The following is a 21,755-nucleotide window of genomic DNA, read 5'->3' as shown; positions in this document are numbered from 1 at the left end:
TAAACAAACATTCATCTCTTTCCTTTCCCCTCACCCTTTCCAAACACAATTTGAAATTTCTGAATGCTCTGAATAACTGCTATGCTCCTGTTGTTTGCTTTTAAAGCTTTTATTATGTCAGTCACACAAGGTCAGGACAGAACATTGGTTTTACCTGTTGTTATGTCTTGTCTTGCCAAACATTATTCAGGGAGCCTGTAATGACTGAAATGCTTTACTTGCTTTATTGTGATAGAAATTTTCTTCACAAAGTATTCTTACAAAGAGTGACCTTTTGTGTTGTCACAGAATAATCAGGTATGCTTAGTATGGCTTTTGTGGTAGTCTGGATCATAAACTACTGACATGTATAGAGGTTTTGCTGCTGCACTGGGTGAGGAAACCCCTTCCCAAGGAGCTTGTGTCAATTGGCACTGATAGTTTATTTCTGATTTATATAGAATATCAGTTTTTATTGGACTGTTTTTATTGGACTCTTTTTGCTTACGGATGCGCTTTTTTGTTGTAAAAAATTATATTGATGGAAGTATTTTATTTTTTTTACTGTTGTGAGCAACTTTGAGCTCAACTGTGTTTGAAAAAAAATACCAATATTAAATCAATCCTGTGATGTTTGCATTTCTTCAGCCTGTAGAGGCAACAGATGATGCCTTCTGGGACCAGTTCTGGGCAGATACAGCTACTTCAGTGCAAGATGTTTTTGCTCTTGTTCCTGCTGCAGAAATCAGAGCTGTGAGGGAAGAATCTCCTTCAAATTTGGCTACTTTGTGCTATAAGGTGAGCTGCATTCTTTTTCTTGGATATCCCCCCTCCCTTTACTGAAATTCAGTTATACAAAAGTTAGCTTATTTCAAGGGAGCCATCTGGGCAAAGGTGAGCCCATCCAAGACGAGATGCCCATCACTCTTAAGCCCTATTGAGGTGTTGTAATCTGTCATGTGATGGAGAGTGGGGATGAGCATGCTAGCCCCACCCATATCCATGATTTGGAGGGCAAATGCCTGTGGTCAGGAGCCTGCTCTATTCTTGTACCCTGTCCTCTAAAACACCAAGGTTCTGACTTGTGTGGGGAGTGAAAACCTGGTTTTCTAGTATTTTAGATCCCCAATCTTTTGGGGCTTGGGGGGACATTTGGACACCTAAGAGATTGTGGATACCATAAAATACAAATTTCACAAAAGGAAAAGGGGTGATCTTCAAACACCTGCACAACCAAGACAAAAAAAGTAGGCAAACACCTCCCTAACATCCAAACAAATAAAGCAGATGTGCTCCCCCCCCGACATAAGAACATAAGAAGACCCAGTTGGATCAGGCCAGTTGCCCATTTATTCCAGCATCCGGTTCTCATAGTGGCCATCCAGATACCCTTGGAAGCCCATAAACAGGACCTGAGGGCAAAAGCACTCTCCCCTCCTGCGGCTACTGGCAACTGATTTTTAGAAGCATACTACCCTTGACTATGGTAGCAGAGCACAGCCATCATGGCTAGTAGCCATTGATAGCCTTAATCTTCATGAATTTGTCTAATCTTCTTTTAGAGCCATCCAAATTGGTGGCCATCACTGCCTCTTGCGGGAGTGAAGTCCATAGTTTAACTTTGCTCTGTGTGAAGACTTATTTTCTTTTGTCTGTCCTGAATCTTCCAGCATTCAGCTTCATTGAATGTCCTTGAGTTCTAGTGTTATATGAGAGGGAGAAAAACTTTTCACCATCTACTTTTTCCACACCATGCATAATTGTATATACTTCTATCATGTCACCTCTGACTCGCCTTTTTTCTGAACTAAAAAGCCTCAAATGCTGCAACCTTTCCTCATCGGGTAGTCACACTACCCCTTCATCATTCTGGTTGCCCTTTTCTGAACTGTTACCAACTCTACAATATCCTTTTTGAGGTGAGGCGTCCAGAACTGTACACAGTATTCTAAATGCGGCCTCATTATGGCATTATATCGGCAGTTTTATTTTCATTACCTTTCGTAATGGTTCCTAGTATTGAATTTGCCTTTTTCACAGCTGCCGCACACTGGGTCGACATTTTCATCAAGCTATCCACTGTGACGCCAAGGTCTCATTCCTGGTCAGTTACCACCAGGTCATACCCGATTAGCGTATATGTGAAATTAAGATTTTTTGCTCCAATTTGCATAAGTTTACAATTGCCATTTGGCTACCCATTCACTCAGTTTAGAGAGGTCCTTTTGGAGCTCTTCGCAATCCCTTTTTGTTTTAACAACCTGAACAATTTAATATCATCAGCAAACTTGGCCACCTCAGTGCTTACTGCCAACTCTAGATTGTTTGTGAACAAGTTAAAAAGCACAGGTCCCAGTACTGATCCTTGGGGAACTCCATCTTCTACAGCTCCCCATTGGGAGAACTGTCCATTTATTCCTGCTCTCTGCTTCCTGCTACTTAACAATAAGTAGCCAAATAATAAAATGGCCAAAACACCCCCTAAACCAACTAGGCAAAGTACACCCTCATTTCCCACCCCTGCCCCAAATCAGGAGAATATCTCCCAATCATTCCGTTGTCACCCAAACTTACCAGGAAGCAGAAGCATTCCTTTTCCTTTGTAAAAACCTTTAGAGGGATATTGGAAGGCCAACCACCAAACTCTACCTGCCTTTTCCTTTCTTGTGGAGAATACCTCTGGGCGCATGTGGGATTCAGAGGCACTCTGTGGAAAGGGAGGGAAGAGGGCTAGTCCAGCTCTTCATGTTAAAAAGTTCTAAAACCTCATTTAAAAATGAAAGAAAAATCAGGAGGGGCAGAGGGTCTTGGTGGGTGCCAAGGGGATTTGCCTGAGAGAGCACCAGGGTGTGTGTGGACACCACACTGGGGACTTCAGGCTTAAAAGAATGTGAGAATCCCCATTATGGGATTTGAAGCCATGGCTAAGGTCACATTTAGTTTGATCCTTTTAAGTCTACTTTTCTGGTGAGGGTTAGATAGATGGTAATCTGTTTACCTGGTAAATGTAAATCAACATGTTTAAAGTATTAAAGATCTGTCTGATCCTTGACCATAGGTATCTACAATTGAAATGTTTTATAACTGGAATCCATATTCTTGCACACTATTCTTGCTTTGCAGGCTACTGCTATCTGAGGTTGATTGCCATTGCTAATCCTGTTGAAGTTTAACTAGAGTTTTCATGTTTGCCTACCCTGTAGGGTATTGGTGGTTTGGTAACATTTCGTGTTTTACCATAAACCACAGCTGACAATGGATCAACTGAACTACCTTTCTATGCCATGGTGCTAATTTAGGCTGATTTGGAATTATGAGGTATTTACAAATACTTTGCAATTCACAGGATCAGTGATTTGAGGAAGAGCCACAGAAAGAAGTTCTCAAATTTAGCTGAAAAGGAAGAGCTTATATCTGTTCCATATGCTGAGCCAGTGAGATTAAAGGAAAACATAGGAGAGAGGATCACTCCAGTAAAGGGAAAAAAAGCTTTTTCATTGGTATCCAGAACAACTGCCTAGTCACTGTCATTGCCATGAATGAAAAAATCATTGTGCCTCATTCTCAGGGATTCAAAATATTGCTGCTGAAAATATTTTTTTAGTTCTGAACATGATGTAGTGATGAGAGACCAAAAGGATATAGTTCCCGCAGCTTATATTGCATTGGTAGCAAACATATCCAGGAGATTGATAGAAAGAAAACAAGATAGATCTTGTTTTCCTAGCAAATTGCTTGTGCCTTCTGAGGGAGAACAATCTCTGCAGTGAGAGAAGCATGGTGATATTGTCCCTGCTAAGTTTCAGACATCATGTTTAAACAGTTTTATTTCAAGAGGGCTATGCACTATGAATTTTATTCTAATGTTTCTATTTTCTGATGTTTTTAGATTTTTAATTTTTTGTATATTGTATGTTTTTTCCCCTGTAAGCCACTCTGAGGTTTATAGTGAAAACCATGATATAATGGGTATAATAAATAAACATTACTCCAAGCTTCAGAAAATTGAGCAAATTTCAATATCTATGTAAGTGCACTTGGTATTCCCTCTTGCATACCAGGTTAAAACCTTGCATTTTAAGCTTTACTCTGCCATTCAGTTGATTGTTAAAGACTTTGGTTCTAATTCTTGTTGTTTAGGTTTGCTTATTCATCACAGGACGATATTTGTAATTCTTTGTCTAGCAGATAACTTTGATTACCAGCACAAGGGTAACCTGCACAGGGGATATGCAATCAAACTTTCAATTTCCAGATTCCGGGTGTTAGTAAGCAATCAAGTGATTTTTTTTCATGTGTGTGGCATAGATGCATTGCATACCACTAGATGTATCTCGGAGAAGATCTCTTCCATGTTCAGAAACCGGAACTTCAACTGGTCTAATCTAGAATAATTAATAACAGGGAATGTTTTTCCCCTGCATTGAAAATATTCTTAATGTACGAGGTTTTTGCTGTTCTTTTAGTCTTTGAATGGAAGACAAGAGGTACATACTCATATCTACTGTAACAACGGAACTTGTAGATTATTTGGCTGCCTGGACTACGGCTGGCCCACTTTACGGTGTTTACTTGTGGAACACTATGTTCAACAAGACTTGGCATACACTGCAAAGCACTGGGCTGGATACATGCTATTGTTTAAACTGTGTAAACAGTAACATTGTTAAGCAATTTCTCCAGAGCTGGTAGTGGCATATTGATACTGAAAATGTACTTTCCATTTTCCATGCAAAAAGGAGCTTGTTTCTAAGAGTAACCTATATCATACTATAGACCAAAGTTTTGGCCCCTCCCAGTATAAGGTACTTGGAAGTACAGGAAAAAAATCTGCAAAAATGGAAGCCAGCATGAACTACTGCTGGTTGAATGATATTGTAGTTGTTGGCCTTGTCCCTGGAAAACAGTGATACTAAACTGATCTCGGGTATATATGCTCTAGATTTGACATGTAGGGCCCACCTCTCCTACCTCTAAGGGCTCTATTCTCTCCCCCTCTCTATATAGCAGCTGGATCCATTCTGTCCACCTCTTCCATTACTTTTGCACTCATAAGAGTATCTCTGGTAATGTATCTTGTTCATGTGTGGAACTCTCGGTCATTTTTCCAATTTTGATGACATGCTTTTAAGTCTTGGAATGTGATTTATGAAGATACGAAATCCCCCCAATTTTCCAAGTTGCTGCATTTTGAGAAAATGTCTTTTTCAGATGGATTTCCATATTTGGCAAGGTGCAATACTGCATTATCATATTTCCACTTACAAAAATACTTTTCCTTTCTTACCCCCCTCCATCTGCTCAAAAAGCAGATTTATTTATATGTATTTATTATTGAATTTATATCCTACCTTTCCTCCAAGGCCAAGTGGGGATTTAAACCTTTGTCTCCCAGGTCCTAGTCCAACACTCTAACCACTTCGCTACACTTATTTGGGGGTGTGGAGGGGGCTGGGGGGGAAAGGGCAATTTCTGTTGCATGAATGAAAATCTGTTGTTCAAATGGAATGGCACCATTGAATGTTACTCATTATGTTCCAGTAGAGGCCAGCAGCAATAATAAATTACACATTTATTAAATTCTGAGGTTGCCATAAGCCATTTGAAAGCTTGGGTTACGTGTGGCAAGAATTGGTGTCTGCATGCCAGAGGTTCCTCTCACTTGCTTTATATCATTTTTTTCCAGGCAGTAGAAAAGCTGGTGCAGGGAGCTGAGAGTGGCTGTCACTCTGAGAAAGAAAAGCAGATTGTCCTGAATTGTAGCCGCCTGTTGACCCGCATCCTACCTTATATCTTTGAGGATCCTGACTGGAGAGGCTTCTTCTGGTCAACTGTCCCTGGGGCTGGTCGAGGAGGGGTGTGTATCTACTGCATTGTATTACTGCTTTTAAGGTGAATGGAGGATGTGAAGGAGGAAGTCCCTCCTTAATAAAAGAGAAATCATTGGAATTTGAATTTATTTTATTAAATTACATTTATCCAGAGGTAAGGGAAACTTACCCAGGGTTGTGCTTATCTGTATTGTATAGTTTGCTTTGATCTGATTCTTACAGCATTCTACCTTCTAGAAAGGAGCACGGAAGCATTTTTAATGGAGGACTGGTTGAGGCTCATAATGAAAAGTTGGTGAAGCAGAAACTTTACTTTGTCCAAGCCTGTCACTTTTAATATATTTTTTACCCTTGGGCATTTCAAGGGAAAGCTCTGGGAATTTGCAGAAGGAAAACTGTCTTGAAATTAATTCTCTCTTTAAATGTGGTGGGAGGGAAGAAAATCTATATTTATTTATTAAATTTATATCCCACCCTTCCTTCCAGAAAGAGCCCAGTGCAGCAAACAGAAACACTAAAACCATCTTTAAAAATAAATCTTTAGAACATCTTTTTTTTAAAAAACTAAAAACAATTCCAACACAGATGCAGAATGGGATAAGGTCTCTACTTAAATGCTTGTTGAAAAAGGAAGGTAATCAATAGTTGCTGAGAAGACAACAAAAGATGGTGCCAGTCTAATATTTAAGAGGAGTGAATTCCACAGGGTAGGTGCCGCAACACTAAAGTTCCATTTCCTGTGTTGTGCGGAACGGACCTCCTGATGAGATGATGTCTGCAGGAGATCCTCACCTGCAGAGTGCAGTGATCGATTGGGTATCTAAGGGGTAAGGTGATCTTTCAGGTATCCTGGTCACAAGCTGCATAGGGTTCTATACACCAAAACCAGCACCTTAAACTTAGCCCGGTAGCTAATGGGCGGCCAGTGCAATTCTTTCAACAGAGGCATAACATGTTGGCAATATCCTGCCCTAGTAAGCAGTCGCTGCACTGCATTTGCTGCATTCCAGCTGCAGCTTCTAGACCAACCTAGATTAGTGATATCCTAGGAAGGACAATGGAAGGTGTTTTTTATTGCTGAATTTTGTATTGTACTCAGCATCTGCATTAGCCTGCTCAGGAGTAATTTTGGTCTGCAGTGCTGGGGAGAAGTGGCAAGGACTGACTGTACTACTGATATCTTGTTCCAAATTGTATTCATGGCCAGTGAACCATAATCATAATAGTTTTTAGGGTTCAGAAACACTATGGGTAGTCTGATATGTTGTTAATTTTATTTATGAATCTGTTCCCACGGGGCATCCTGAAGTGATTCAAAATAAAATAAGCATAAAATAGGTACATATTTAAAAACAGTTAAAACAACTGCATATATATATATATATATAAACAAATTAAAAAAAACAATTATGAAAACAGTTTAAAATAGCACATATTTTATGATTCAATATCCAATATATAACTCAGATACAAGACAGATAATGGGATAAAGATCTTTGGAAAGCTTGTTGAAAGACTGTCTTTAGCAAGTGCTCAAAAGACAACAGAGAAGATGCCTGTCTGATATGCAACCAGGCCCGTAGCCAGCCTAAACGTTTTTTGGGGGGGCACCAAATAAGTAGGGGGGAATTAAAAAAAAATTAGGGGGGCATAACTTGGGGGGGCAGTCCCATCATCCCCACTGGCTACAGGCCTGTATGCAGCGGGAGGGAGTTCCAAAGAATGGGGGCCGAGCAGCTACACTAAAGGCCTGATTCTGATACTGTGCGGAACGGATCTGATAGGATGCTTTCAACTGCAGAGCACAGTAATTGGTTAGAGATGTAGGGGATGAGACGATCTTTTAGTTATATGGTCCCAAGCTGTACACCAATACTAGCACCTTGAACCTAAGCCCGTAGCTAATTGGTAGCCAATGTTTTGAGATGGCAATTGTATGTTTCTATGGTACTTACAATTCTACACCCTGGAATGGGTATTCTGATGTACATCTGGTTACTATAATGTTAGATCTCCTTTCCGGCCTTTTGTATAAGTGTCAAACAGTAGCAGTGGTAGCTTTAGCCAGATTAAAGGAGCAGATGATTCAGTCCAAGTCTTAGGAGCTGCAGGTAATTTTGCAGAGGCTAAAAGCAATAGCAAATGCTTCCATACTAGTCACTTTTGGTTTATTGACCCTATATGCTCATTTATTTATTCCTGGAAATCTAGGTGACACTGCTGTCAAATTGTTGCATTTTCTTGTTCCGTATATTTTCAAGTGCTGATTTATTGCTTTAAAACACTACAATTGTAGCACAACCTTTGTAGGTGTGAACTGACTGTCCTGCTGTTGTTTTGTCTGATGTATAGGTGTGTTTTTGACATAGTTTGTGATGATATAGCCTCCCCCTTTCTATTTTGCCTCTGTCTACCCCTCCATTCCTAGTAGCACAAAAGGAACTCTTGTCAGTGTCGCTTTGTGCTTTGAGAGTTATATTTTTTAAAAAAAGGTTTGTGCATGTTCCAGCATTGGTATGCACACATGGTCCTTTAGGAAAAATGTGTGTGTGCACGTGCAGACCATACTGACCTGGTCTTCAGAACAGCAGCAGCAATTACTGTGGCTCCAAAGGGCTGCATGCAGATTCCCCCACTCTTTAGAAAAGGTTAAAATCCCATCAGTCAGCTGTTTAATATGGGTGGGGAAGTGGAAGGACTGAATCTAGCCCTATTTCTTCTCCTGAAGAGATGGCTAGTGGCACTGTTAACTTTTTTTCCAGGACTATGTGTGCAACCCCAGCTGTTGGATTGATTGAACAGTGGGTTAATGTGTCAATGGGAATATGATCGTGATGGGTGTGAACTACTTTGAGCACTTGAAATGCGTCCTCTGTATCGGACTTAGAAATGAGACTTGGAAAATGTGTAATAAGGACTGAAGAGGACTCATCGTAATATAACAATAATGGGAGAAATCCTTTTTTGCTGTTGTCCAGAAGCACTTAGCTTGTGAATTGCTTTGGTCTACTTTCCCCAATATCTAATGTAATTTCTTTGTTTTGTGGGGTTTTTTTTTTGCAAATTGCAAAAGAAATGCCACAGAAATCTTTCCACACCAAATCTGTTGAATGGCTTGCTTAAAAATAGCACCTACTGGCAGTTACAGCCTATATGCTATTAGTATGGTGGCATTCTCTTGTAATTCAATTTAGCCTTATTGCAGTTCATCCTTATACAGACCATCAAGCTATTAAAAGTGTTGGGTTTCCAATAACATTGATAGATTAACAGATAGTGTGGCTATAGGTGAAATATTGGATAAGTATGATAGCTGTTTTTCTTGTCTAAATGACATTATTGGATGAAATTATCTTAAGTTCATTGGGCTATGTTCTTCAGGAGTTTCTTCTGGGCTAGAAATGAGCAGAAGCTACAAAAGCACCACTATGATTGTGCTTTCAATCTATTCATTTCAGTGGAGCTTGAGTTGAAGAGTGTAACTGGTGTTTACATCGAGCTGTGCATTGAATTTTCTGTTGAAGGCCATGGCTGTGTTTTAAATCAGTCCCATGTTAACAATAAGCAATATCTATGATTAATCGATTTGATGTTTTCTGCCCTTCAGATTCTAAGACTCTAATTTTCCTTCTCTGATATCAAAGCTGAATGGAATTACAGCCATCCTGTTTTCATTTCTTTGGTTTTGTGTTTCTGCACTTAGAATGCTCTTATTGATTGTACTGATATGATACTAGACAATGTCAGATCAATGCAGGTCATTATTGTAGTCAAACCTGTTTGCTATGAGTGAAGGGCTCTGTGTCGTGCACAGGCAGATACAGGCCTGGTTGTCACAGATGTGCCTGTCCCTCCCCCTCTGCTAGAAGAGAGTCTGAGATCCAGAATGAGCTTTGAGTGGCTGTACTATAGGCCTGCAGAGGGGACATATGGTTCCCTTGGAAACAGCTGCAGTCTTATGACTGAAGCTTCAGCATTGAGATAGAAGAATAAGGCTTGGCTTGAATGCCTGGGAGCACTTAGGTCAGTCTGCCCCAGCAAATGGAGAGCATCTCCTTGCAGAGTAACGCCTGCCTCTAAGGCCCATTTTTCACAGACCATCCAGCAGCATACAAACACTGTGTTTTTGTTCTGCTCATACAAGGAGTACTGTAGTATAGTGTAGTTGAAGCCAAAGTGATCCTGTTAAATTATTTGGTTAGGGACATTTAGGTCCATTTGCAGTCATTTTTTGTGTTGCATGGTCTGCATTAATTTTGGCTAAGATAGTGTTTTTTATAATGAGGAAATATTGCGGTCCATTCAGTGAAAGCCTCAATTTTTTTTATATGGGGAAAATGTTAATAATCTTACTACATAGTACATTCATATTTTTTGCAATTTTGATGTAGATTATGGGTTGCATGAATGCCACTCTTTCTTCATATGTCTTAGCACAAGCTTTGCATAAGCATTGGCTTGTTAGGTAGTTAAAGGTCCTTCTTGCCCTGAATTTTGTTTCCAGTAGTGGCCAGCCCCACAATGCTAGGAAGCTTACAAGTAGGGCATGATGGAGATGGCCATCCCCTCTTTGTGCATAGGACATCATAACAAGTGGTGTATTACCTCTAAACTTGGAGTTCCCATTTTCAGCTATTATGACTAGTAGCCATAGCAATTATATATGACTTGCTCTTACCGTACCTCATCATTCTCTGATTTTTAGAACTAATACAGATTTTTAATTTGGCTGTTACATTTCCCCCCTCCAGACTTTTATTTTCAGTAAAAATAATTTACAAATTTGTGTGCTCAAGCACCTTACCCGTTCAGGATTATTTGTGTTTATGCAGTCTCATCATTTTTTAAATTGATAATGTGTGCTTTCAAATTCCACTCCCCTAACGCAGCCCTATATCTTCTCCTGAACTTTATATTACATAGATACATAGAAACTTGTACATGTGAACTCACTTTGAAAACCAAAAACATGAGAGGCAGAGAAGCAGCATGAAACACTCGCCAAAGGGACTCTCTGGATACAATAACATGTTATAGAGCAGGCCCCTTCATGATGTGGTCTGCAGAGAAAAGATATTGAGAAACTACAGATGGGTAAAATGTAGTTGAGAGAAAGTTTTGGATCTGTAACTAACGCTGCAGTCCAATACACACTTGCCTGGGAGTAAGTCCCATTGAACCCAATGGAGCTTTCACCCAAATAGATATGTGTTGGATTGCAGCCTAAACCCTTGGCTTCACATCCTAGCTTGGCCAAAGGACTACTGAGTGATCCTGAGGAAAATGTTAATGGTTAGCCTAACTTCATCAGCCTTAACATGAAAAAATAATAGCCTACCCCATATTTATAGAATAAATATAATAGGGAAACTGTGTTACTTGTCCTGATCCATAGAAAAAGGGCAGGTTCTAAATCAAAACAAACATGTGGCTTAAAGCAGCTAAGTAGCATCTAACAGCCACTTTCTGGGTTTTTCTGTGTTGTATTTTCTCTTTCACCATAGCTTTGGCTTTTTCTGACTGCTGCATCACTGCTGCTTGATGGAACCTATTTCAACATGCACATTTTAGGTGCCTCCAAAGGAAGCCAAAGGAAGCCAAATGAAGCAACTTTTTTTAGCTTTCTCGCTTATGCTTTGTTTTAATGTTGTTTTGCAAATTCAAGTTCAGACTGAATATGGTATAACCTACTCTTTATTTGCAGGGAGATGAAGATGATGAAAATGCTAGGCCTCTAGCTGAGTCATTGCTTCTGGCCATTGCGGATTTACTTTTCTGTCCGGAATTCACTGTCCAGAGCCACAGAAAAAATAATGTGGTAGGTTCAATAATCTGTTTTTGTTCTGTTCTGTTCTGACAGGTTAAGGTTGCAGTTCAATAGGACATCTTCTGAGCATATATGGTTAGGATTACACTGAAAGTTTTCAATAAGGCCCTGCTCAGAATGTTGGGGGGAAAAAGTCTGCACCTATAGGTCTCAATCCAGCACAGATGTAGGCGTGCATAAGCCCAGAAGGTTTGTTTAATTCTGTGTTGCATGTAGGACACAGTATGCTTCTCCCCATAGTTAAGATCTAGTTTCCAGCAGGGACAATAGTGGTTGTCTTGGGCTGCCATTAGAAACATATGCATTCTGGCATACATGATTCAGTTACTGTGGTGTTTTTATGCAATGGGCACCACTGGAGCACCAAGATGTACCTTGGGCGAATATGCTGTGTTTAGGATTACAGACTGGTTTAGGTTGCTCCTGTGCCTTTAACAGAAGTTTGCTATAGTGAAGTTTTTCATTGTATGGAGCTCATGTTTGTCACCTGCTAATTGCAGTAGATCAGATTGCTGTTAAAGTGACAGCTACAGCGGCTGGCTTAAAAACTATCACTTCTAAGGGTATTGGAGGACCTTAACTGGTCTGCATATTTAGCACCCAATGTTTTAAATGAGTTGGTATTCCATTTGCAAGTATCATGGTGGATATACAGCATTTAACAGTAGTCTGATGACCCTAAACTGGACAAATCCATAAAAATAATGAATTGTGGATCTTTTAAATATCTGGTTTTTAAATTATTGTTGGCTTCTGATCCTTTGGCACACATTGCAATAATTTCTACAAATTGGTTTTTACATTTATTTTCTGCCCTTTTTTATGTTATATTTTAGTGTTTTATTACTGCATATAAATGCTATCCACAAGGACTTAAAAAGAAAAATGAGGGCTAGTGCCTTGGGGTTCTATAGAAGAGCTTTGATACAGTGCTTTAGCTTGTAGATTTTTTTGATCATAAGGATTCTAGCAAAGATCTCTATACGCTGAGTAGAAATTACTCTTATTATAGTGCGTCATTCTGAGGACCTCTGGCAATATTGCAGAGCTGTTGGCTGCAGAATAATGACTCATGTATGTGGAAATTAGTGTGACTAATGCTGAATCTGCCACCTGTATCTTCCTGTTTAGTGAGATGTGCTTGAAAATAGTATTTTTCTATAGGGACAGTCTCTGAGTATCTGCTATAGCTAGAGATGGAGGAATCAGTCTAATGTGTCAGCTTTACACATGTTCATAAATCTGTTCAGTCCCATTTCCTCACTAATACATGAATTTTAAAAAATCTGTACAAAAATCCAGTGTTTGCATTTCTAAATGGTTTTTATCCAGAAATAAGTATTTATATGCATTTTGATACATTTTTGAGGCAAGAACTAGGTCACAAAATTCATAGTAGTACAAAATCCAAAGGACAATCACTTTCTGACCTGTGTATTAGTCCAGGTGGTGCAAATTAGGGCACTTCTCGTTAAGATGCAGACCAAATGAAATTCTCCTCCATCCCCAGCTACAGCAAACCACTACCCTGCAAAGGCCTAGCACCAGCTATTAAGTAATCCACACTGGATCCAGAACTTAAGTTGGTGTGTAGGTGTTTGGGGCACTACATGATCCAGCTGCCTCTTCCCCCTGCTACCACTACATGCTGCTTCCCAGCTGCAGAGGAGAAAGTGATTGATGTGGAAGGAGTCTTAACATATGGCCTGATCTGCTAAATTAGAAAATTCTTCTCTTTCATGACAGGTCTGTTCTGTTTTTGCAAAGGCTGAATTGGAGTTGCCGGCAGGGTGGTCTGGTACTGCTGGGTGAACCTTTACTGGTTTAGCGACACTTTCCTGAATAGTGCTTCTCAGCCTTGTGGTCATTCTAGGAAATAACACACTCTGGTGTTATTTCAATTTGTTTCTTTCATTGGCATTCTGATTGAGGCAAGGTTAGCTCAGCAGAAGTATCAGTTATTAGAAAGAACCAATCAAGGCCTCTAAAGTTCAACTCTATCTCTTCAGAGGTGCACTGTAATGCAAAACAGGCCATAATGCCTAAATTCTGCCCTTCCCTTCCCTTTCATCCCTTTCATCTTGCATTTGTTTCAGAATGTGCCCATCACTTGTAGAAATATCAGTCCCGTTACTGTAGATATTTAAAGGCAAGCTATGATTTAATGTTTTTTTAAAAGAATTACTTACTGTACATCATATCTATAATACATAACTCTAATCCACAATTGTTATAGCACTCAGTTGTCTTTATCAAATTGTTTAAATGGGAAATGGAAAAAAAAAATTAAGCTTTGGTGAAAAGGGTCGGTGACATATGCCCTGCACTGTATGTTTCCCAGGCTTTTATGTAGAATTCTTCAAATTTAGCTTTTGGGGTTTATTCTTGGAGATATTCATAGCATCCGATGAAATGTGTACAGTGTCAGAGCCTGTCTTAACTTCGCTAGTGTGAACATACACAGTGTGTTCCACAAGGCAAGTGCCACTGTGTTGAAGGACCTAGTTGGAGCTGCTATGGAAGAACCCTCTAGCCCATGTGGCACCACCAGGAAGCCCCCTGGAGATGACTGCAGTGAATGGGCAGGTAAATAGGGGATAAGGTGATCTCTCCATATCCTGCCCAAGTTGTTTAGGGTTTTATGCACTGTTTAACAGTAAACCCTTTAATTTGACCTGGTAGCATATTGGCATCCATTTTGCAGTTTCCTCAGTGCTAGTGTTAGGTGTAAATGGAAAGCATCCCTGGCCACAAGATATGTTACAGAATTCTGCATTAGCTCCAGCTTCCGGACCAAGTATAAGGGCAGCTCCACATAGAGCATATTGCAGTAATCCAGTTGTGAGGTTATCAGTGCAATGGAGCTCTGTAACCAAGCTATCCCTGGCCAGGAACATCCATGCTGGCACACCAGCCGAAGCACTCCTAATCACAGAGGCCTCTTGAGGCTCTAGTGACAACAATGGACTACATACCTGTTCCTTTAGGGTGAGCGAAATCCCATCTGAAGGAATGACTGCCTAGACCTGTGGCCAGCAAGGAAGGGCACAATGGAATTATCTGCTTTGTCCTTCCAAAAATGTGAAGGTCGGGCTTTGGTGTTAATGTGATTGTAGTGGTGCTATAAATTTTTAGGCAATATGTTTAAATTTAGCTCTCTTCTGTCCGTGGAATAATGATCATAAGTGTAATGCAAGGGATATGCAGGTTTTAGCAGTGACTCATGGTTATTGCTAAACATACTTTATAATGTCATGCTCCTTGTTAAAATTCTACAGATTGGACTAAAGTTTGAGAGAAATGTTTTTTAAATCCTGAGTGACCTTTTAAAAAAATCTTGCTTAATTATTTGTACAAGCAAGTCTTGTGTAGCAGAAATCACTGAAATGTAAGCTGCATGAGGAGATCACAGCTGTTGGATAGTACTTAAAGTTATGTGCCTTTCCAGCAGAAGGTGCACTGCACAATTGTCTTAGCAGAAAAGAGAGCTGGATGTTGCTCCAAGCAGGGCCGGTTCTAAAGGGTGGCCAGGTTGGGCACTGGCCTGATGGCCCCTGGAGCTACAGGGGGTCCCTCAGCTGCCCCTCTGCTCCCATTCTGCAATCCGCAGGGCCCCCACCCCCCACCTACCTTTCTGCTGTCTTTTACTATTGCCTTAACGAAGATGGCGGCCACGGTTTCCCTAAGGTATTGAAGCCCCTGCCGCCATCTTAGTTGATGGCAGAGATGCGCGCATGTAGCACACACTCGTGCCATCAACAAAGATGGCAGTGGAGGGAAACTGCGGCCGCCATCTTCGTTAAGGGCAATGATAAAAGACAGCAGAAAGGTAGGTGGGGGCATGGGGTGTGTGTGCGTGCACGCACACACACACACATGCTGGGGGCCAGGACAAGCTGATGCCCAAGGGCCCAGGCATTCCTGGAGCCAGCCCTGGCTCCAAGTATTCAAAATGCTCTTCTACCTCTGTGCTATAATGTGTGAGATTGACCATTATTGTGAATGTGAATTTGTGTATGCCAGGAAGAGGATGGCGCAGAACTTGCTTAATTAAAGAGCCAAAATAATTTGTTTTAATGATGCTGGGCTCCTTAATACGGGCACATTAATTGCAGACCTTTTTTACCTCAGTTGCTCTTGGAAAGTAAGGATAGTGTAATTTAGTGGCTGCTTATCTGCCCAAAACTGGTTCTGTTGATTTGCTTTGGCATAAAAAGAGGGAGTGCCAAAAGACAATACTGGGGAAAAAATAGAAGGGTGCAATAGTCTGCATGTATAAAGTTGGATACAAATTATAACTGCAGTGTGTGCTGGTGGAAAGGTGTCTTCATGTGAGTAGTAATTCATTGGCCTTGAAAGCTTACTCAGAACAAACACAGTAGGAATATTGGAATGTACTCCTTAGATGAGGAGAAATAGTGGCAAAGCAGCCTTAATCAGTGCCTTTTGAGGGGGCGGGCGGGATCTGTTTGCTGCTAAAGATATTTGTGTCTATCTGTTTAGTCCCAGATTATATTGCAGAATACAAGATTAGAAGTAACAGAGCCTTGTAGCATCATTTATTGTAGCATAAGCTTTGGGGGGCCAGACTCCACTTCGCCAGACGTATGATGCGGTCATCTCAAGAGAAGATTGAAAATAGTTTTGTATTGTATCCAACATTTTGTATTGTATCTGACAAAGTTGTTCTGTTAGCATAAGGACTTCCACCTGTGCAATGGGACTTTCTCTCTCTACATGCAGAGTAGATGGGGCGGCATTGAGGGAGAGGAAGTCTTACTGCACAGGCAGAAGTCCTTGTGCTAACAGGATGACTTCACTGACACAAATCTTTGTCAACTCTGCCTCTCTAACTTGTAAATAATATAAACATATACATTGTCAGTAGTTCCTGCAAAAAACAAAATATAACATGGCCTCTGCCAATAATATTTTTAGGGCTGTGTGTTATGATGTGTGGCACTTAGGGGTGCAAGGGAATTTTGTTTGGTCTGCATTTTTAAGCAGACTGACTTAATTTGCACCTCCTGGACTAAAACACAGATTGGAACATAATTATATTTTGGATTTTGCACTTCTCCAAATTTTGCAGTACAGTGCTTGGTTCAAAGAAGTACCAAAATGCATTAAAAAGTGTATATTAGGATAAAAAAGTTTAGAATTGCATACATTGGATAAACTAATTTTTTGACAAATATGTGTATAAGTACCTTTCTAAATCCATATTTAATTTTTTCGTACAGATTTTAAAAACCTTTTTTGAAGATTAATGTGGAAACAGGAGAGAACAGAATTATGAATGAATGCATGTAAACAGAGTAGGAACAAACTGAACCGTTCATCTCTAATAGCATTATATCCCTTTTGTGCTACTTGAACCTCTCAGAACCTCTTTAATCTATATACAAGAGATCCTTAAGATACATAGGCCTTTACCTAGATCTTTGTCGTTCTGGCCATTCAGCTGGAAGGTTCAGCAGGAGCCTCTGTTGGTAAAACGACCAAGTGTGTCCCATATTCCTTCGTTTGCATGACCATGAGTATTTATCTTTCATCTTTGGCTTCCTTTCCAGGACACAGCTGAGGATATCCATGCAATTGATAGCTGTGAATACATCTGGGAGGCTGGTGTTGGGTTTGCTCATTCCCCAGCACCCAACTACAACCATGATTTAAACAGGTAAGAACATCAAATGTATTACAGAACAAAGCTAAAAGAGAGGAGTTGGGATATCTGACAGGATGATTGGCACTATACAGAAACATGAGGTTCTCAATCCACCTTTCTTGGTATTAAAGGAAAGTAGGTGCTTGAATCCTTATTGTAATAAATACTAGGAATAGAGATTATTTTAAGAATCTTAGTTTCAGGGAAGGGGAAGCCTCCCCCCCCCCATTCAAATCCACAGTCTGGTGCTTGATAGAATTTGAAAACCAAGGCATCATTACTTTATGAAACTGCACAAGCTGACAGTGCTAATGCAGAGGCGACATCAAGGACGGCGTTATATTTTGTCTCCTGCTGTCAGTATTTTACTTTTTGTCGTTAGATGGGCTTTGTTGGATGGGGCTAACCAGAAGACACCATATTAACAGTTGCTCATTGTGAACAGGCTGATGCATATGTGGCCTGCAGCTCCTGATGGCTAAGGGAACAGCACTCCTAGAAAAGCATTTCTTTGATCACGGGAAGACTACTTAGTGACCACTGACAAATGCCAACATGAAGAAAAATGCATTTAGTGTTGTGTGTTAACCCAGTGGGTGATGAAAGGTTGATTAACTGACAATGTAACAGAATGCAAAACTATCCTTTCATCAGTCCCCCCCATCCCCCACAGCCTCATTCACCTGGGACTTCTTGCTGTTGTTTTTTTCAGGACAGAGCTATTGAAGGTCCTGCTGACTTGTTTCTCAGAGGTCATGTACTTGCCCCCCTCTTCAGATAGCAGTAACACTAATCCATGGGTCCAGTTCTTCTGTTCCACTGAGAATAGGTAAGGAGTAGCTGGTTGTGTGTGGCGAACGAATAATAGTTTATTCCAAACCTATTAGCCTAAGAAGTTGTATAGATATGGCACCTCTGTGTATTTCTCTTCTGCATGTTCTCTTTTTTTGTGGCTGTTTCAAAACTTGCTGCTAGTTTCCTATTATTTCACTCCCATCTGCCTTAAGAATGAGTGCACCTGCATAACTTGATTTACAGCGCACACATTTTACCCTAATAGGAGGTATGCTCTACACCAGGGGTTCTGAATGAACTTCATTCAGGTGGTCTGCGGCATGTTTGTAAAAAATAAAAATCATACAGCATCTAGCACGGTGCATTATAATGGCTACAATAGGCAGAAAAATAATTAAGTGGTTCGCCAAGACCCTCAGCAATTTTTAATTGGCCATGGAAAAAACGTTTGGGAACCACTGCTCTGCACCTCATACTAGAAGTTGAAGTACAAGAAAGTGGACTGGATAGACTTTATGTGGCTTCAAATGTTTGTTAAAACTGACGCGTCTGACCACTGCACATTATTGGTTATACCTGAATTGTAATTCTTGATTCCTGGTGAATGCTGCCCTCTCGTGTTAGTCTCATTGAATGTCCCACACTTCAAAATGGCTTAAGCAGCTTCATTCGTCTAGATCACTGGATTTATCCAGCTTCCGCTCATGTTTTAGGGGAGTTGACAGGTTTTGCTTTCCATTTGCCACAGTGGTTGATGTGATAAAATTAATCACTGACAACTTTTTGATGTGTTTTTAGCACTTCTGTTTGCTGCCCTGGGCTCCTGCTGGGAGGATGGGCGGGATATAAATGAATGAATGAATGCCTTTTCAAATGATTCAAAATGGTTGCGCTAGCCCTAGTGTCAGAAATGCTGTATCATTGCTGACATTCACTTCTCCCCCCACTATAAAAATAATACTTGAAGAGCAATACGTGCACATCGCTCTTTTTTATCAAAGGAGGGGAAACATGTCTCTAAAGCAGTAAAACAAATACACTCTTATGCTCATAAAATTGCATAGTATGAGTGGGTACTCTTTTTATTGGCTATTGTAAATTGCTTTGGGCAAATATTTTTGAAACAGATCTGATACATTTTGATTGTATATTGCTAGTGGTGTCACAGGACTTTGCACGCTATATTTTACAACAGAAGAGACAGTTCTTATGACAATCCTTGAGGTGTGATGCTGAGGAAATACATTTATTTTTTATTATGTTTATATGGATAATAATGATTCAAGTCCAGTTAATGTTGCCACACAGATGGAATATTGCTTCATTTATCCAAATGGCTAGGAAGAATAATTTTAAACGATCAGATGATATTGTAGAAAAAGTGCCTTTTTCTTTTTCACTAATCCATGTTGCCCCTGAGGCATACAGTAGTGAATGAATGCCTAGTGGAATGCACATCTTGTAGAAACTTTAGCTGTCTTTGGAAAGCTTTGAAGAGTTTTTCTATTGCATCTTCCTGAGCATGTTGGATCCTCTTTTAGGCATGCACTACCACTGTTCACTTCCCTCTTGAATATCGTCTGTGCTTATGATCCAGTGGGCTATGGGATCCCTTATAACCATTTGCTGTTCTCGGACTACCATGAACCCCTGGTGGAGCAGGCTGTGCAAGTCCTGATAGTCACATTGGACTATGATACTTCCACCAGCTCCAGTCCCACAATAGATGGAACTACTACTGGAACAGTCATGGATGATGCTGACGTGAGTGCTCCCAGGTTTAGCTTTGTTTCTAGCACTTTGGGGAAGGGGAGAGGTTGGCTTCCCTTTCCAGAAATGTTTGTGGGTGCATACTAATGAAAATCTCCAGCCAGAACATTGTGTTTATGTTATTTTCTATATGTGTGGATCATGACACCACTCTCATAAATTGTCCAGACTCACACAAGAGTCTTGTTGGTCTAGCTGAGGGTTCTGATGACACCACCAAAGCTTTTCTTTATGCCTGTCTCACTCCGCTCCACTCAGTGTTAAATGAAATGGCTGTTTCAAAAGAGAAGCAATACAGTAATAGTAGAGAAAAAGAAATAATGAATAAAATTATTATTCTCTCAATCTCAAGCTTTCCATGTGGGTTCCATGTAGGCCTCGGGGGCTTTTGGAGGAGACAGACTCGTATCTCTCACAAAGTCAGCATGTCAGTCACACACACCTTTAACTTCACTGAGTCTCCATCCTGTGCTGTGTGAGGACCATAGAAATAGTGTTTTGGGGAAATGGTTTTAAACTTTTATTGTCTCTTAATTAGATTGCATGCTCCCAGTTCCATTTTTCTTTTCCCAGAGGGTTTTCCTTTCCAGGTTAAAGTGGCTGCAGGTAGCTTCAGCCTGGGAACATTGGGGGGGGGTCAGGAGGGGGAAGCTATTTAACCCTTTTCTTCCCAGCTGCTGTCAACTTAAAATCACACCCTTCAGCTGTGTTACTTCTCTCAGATCTCTGCCCATGCTATTTTTGAAGCCACCTGCAGCTCCTTTACATGATAAGACAGCTATCAAATGTAAGGTGTTACGTTAAATATTACAAAAATAGAAGCTGCTGCCTAGTATGTGTAGGTGTCTTAGACATGGACTCCCATCATCCTAACAGCTTAGGGGTGCACTTGTACCTTCTTAACATTAAACTAACTAGTTCTGAATCCCTAACCTCTATTAATGTGCATGCTAACTAGCTTACTTCAGGGCTTTTCACACACTGCAGTTCTAGCAAACATTGTTTTTGTTTTCCTTTGCTTTTCTTCCTAAGTGCAGTGTAATCTGGAAGGGTATCCCATGCTCTCAGATGTGCAGAGGAGCACTCTAGCCATTCATTATCTTACTTGGGTGAAGGAACTAACTGGTCCTTACTGCAGGATGCTCTTTGTACTGAACCACTCCTCTTGAGACAAACTGGTGCTCAGTGTTTGGTCTTCCAATCTTCGAATGCTTTCAGCTGTCAGTCCTATAAACTTGGGACTTGGAATGCTGTGAAGAGTATTCAGACCATAGCATTTTGTGAGGCAAACCACTTGTTATACAGCGGCGTAAATATCAAAGCTCCAGTGCTGTTTGTCTTGCAAGAAAAACAGGTTTGGATGTGGGGGAAGGACTTTCTTCTAGCAGCCATTATGTCAAACCAAATGACATGCCCTCCAATGTTCCTCCCCTGTGAGGTCCTAGGTGTGTATGTGTGTGTGTACGTGCACTGGAGTAATTTGCTTCTGGAACCCATCAGGAAGAGGAGGAAGCAGTGGGGTGTGATTTGGAATGAAAAGCAGGAAAGACATCAAACAACTGCCACCCACCTCAGAACTTGCTTTTTTTAAAAAACAGCCTTCGGGCTTGCATGTGCATGTAACATGTAGAATTTGAAACTGTTTGGTATTAGCTGAGTTAATCCATTTTATAGGAATATTTCTGATGCTGGAAGCATGCAAGATGTCCAACTTTGCAGATCTTTCCACTCTTCCCTTTGCTCATCCCCATCCCCTGTGGTCAGTTTCACCTATCCTAAGCATGATTGCAGGGGAGTAAATCCCACTGAACTCAATAAGCATGCAAAAGATCAATCCATTCTCGGCAAACTTGTACAGGATCCCATTTCTTACCTCCCGGATTAA

The 21,755-nt window shown here is 40.5% G+C and overlaps 1 protein-coding gene across 1 annotated transcript in view; it reads left to right on the top strand.

The window, feature by feature from the left end:
• Positions 1–21,755, top strand: part of HID1 (HID1 domain containing) — a 60,369-nt gene that overhangs the window by 12,185 nt on the left and 26,429 nt on the right. Inside the window, exons 2-7 of the mRNA XM_061616111.1 lie at positions 628–777; positions 5,666–5,836; positions 11,515–11,628; positions 17,211–17,317; positions 18,018–18,134; positions 19,642–19,864. Coding sequence (XP_061472095.1) covers positions 628–777; positions 5,666–5,836; positions 11,515–11,628; positions 17,211–17,317; positions 18,018–18,134; positions 19,642–19,864 — 882 coding nt within the window. The remainder of the gene's footprint in view (positions 1–627; positions 778–5,665; positions 5,837–11,514; positions 11,629–17,210; positions 17,318–18,017; positions 18,135–19,641; positions 19,865–21,755) is intronic.

This window comes from Rhineura floridana, chromosome 3, assembly GCF_030035675.1.
Source record: "Rhineura floridana isolate rRhiFlo1 chromosome 3, rRhiFlo1.hap2, whole genome shotgun sequence".
Taxonomy (NCBI): Eukaryota; Metazoa; Chordata; class Lepidosauria; order Squamata; family Rhineuridae; genus Rhineura; species Rhineura floridana.
This window is presented reverse-complemented; position numbering and strand designations above follow the sequence as displayed.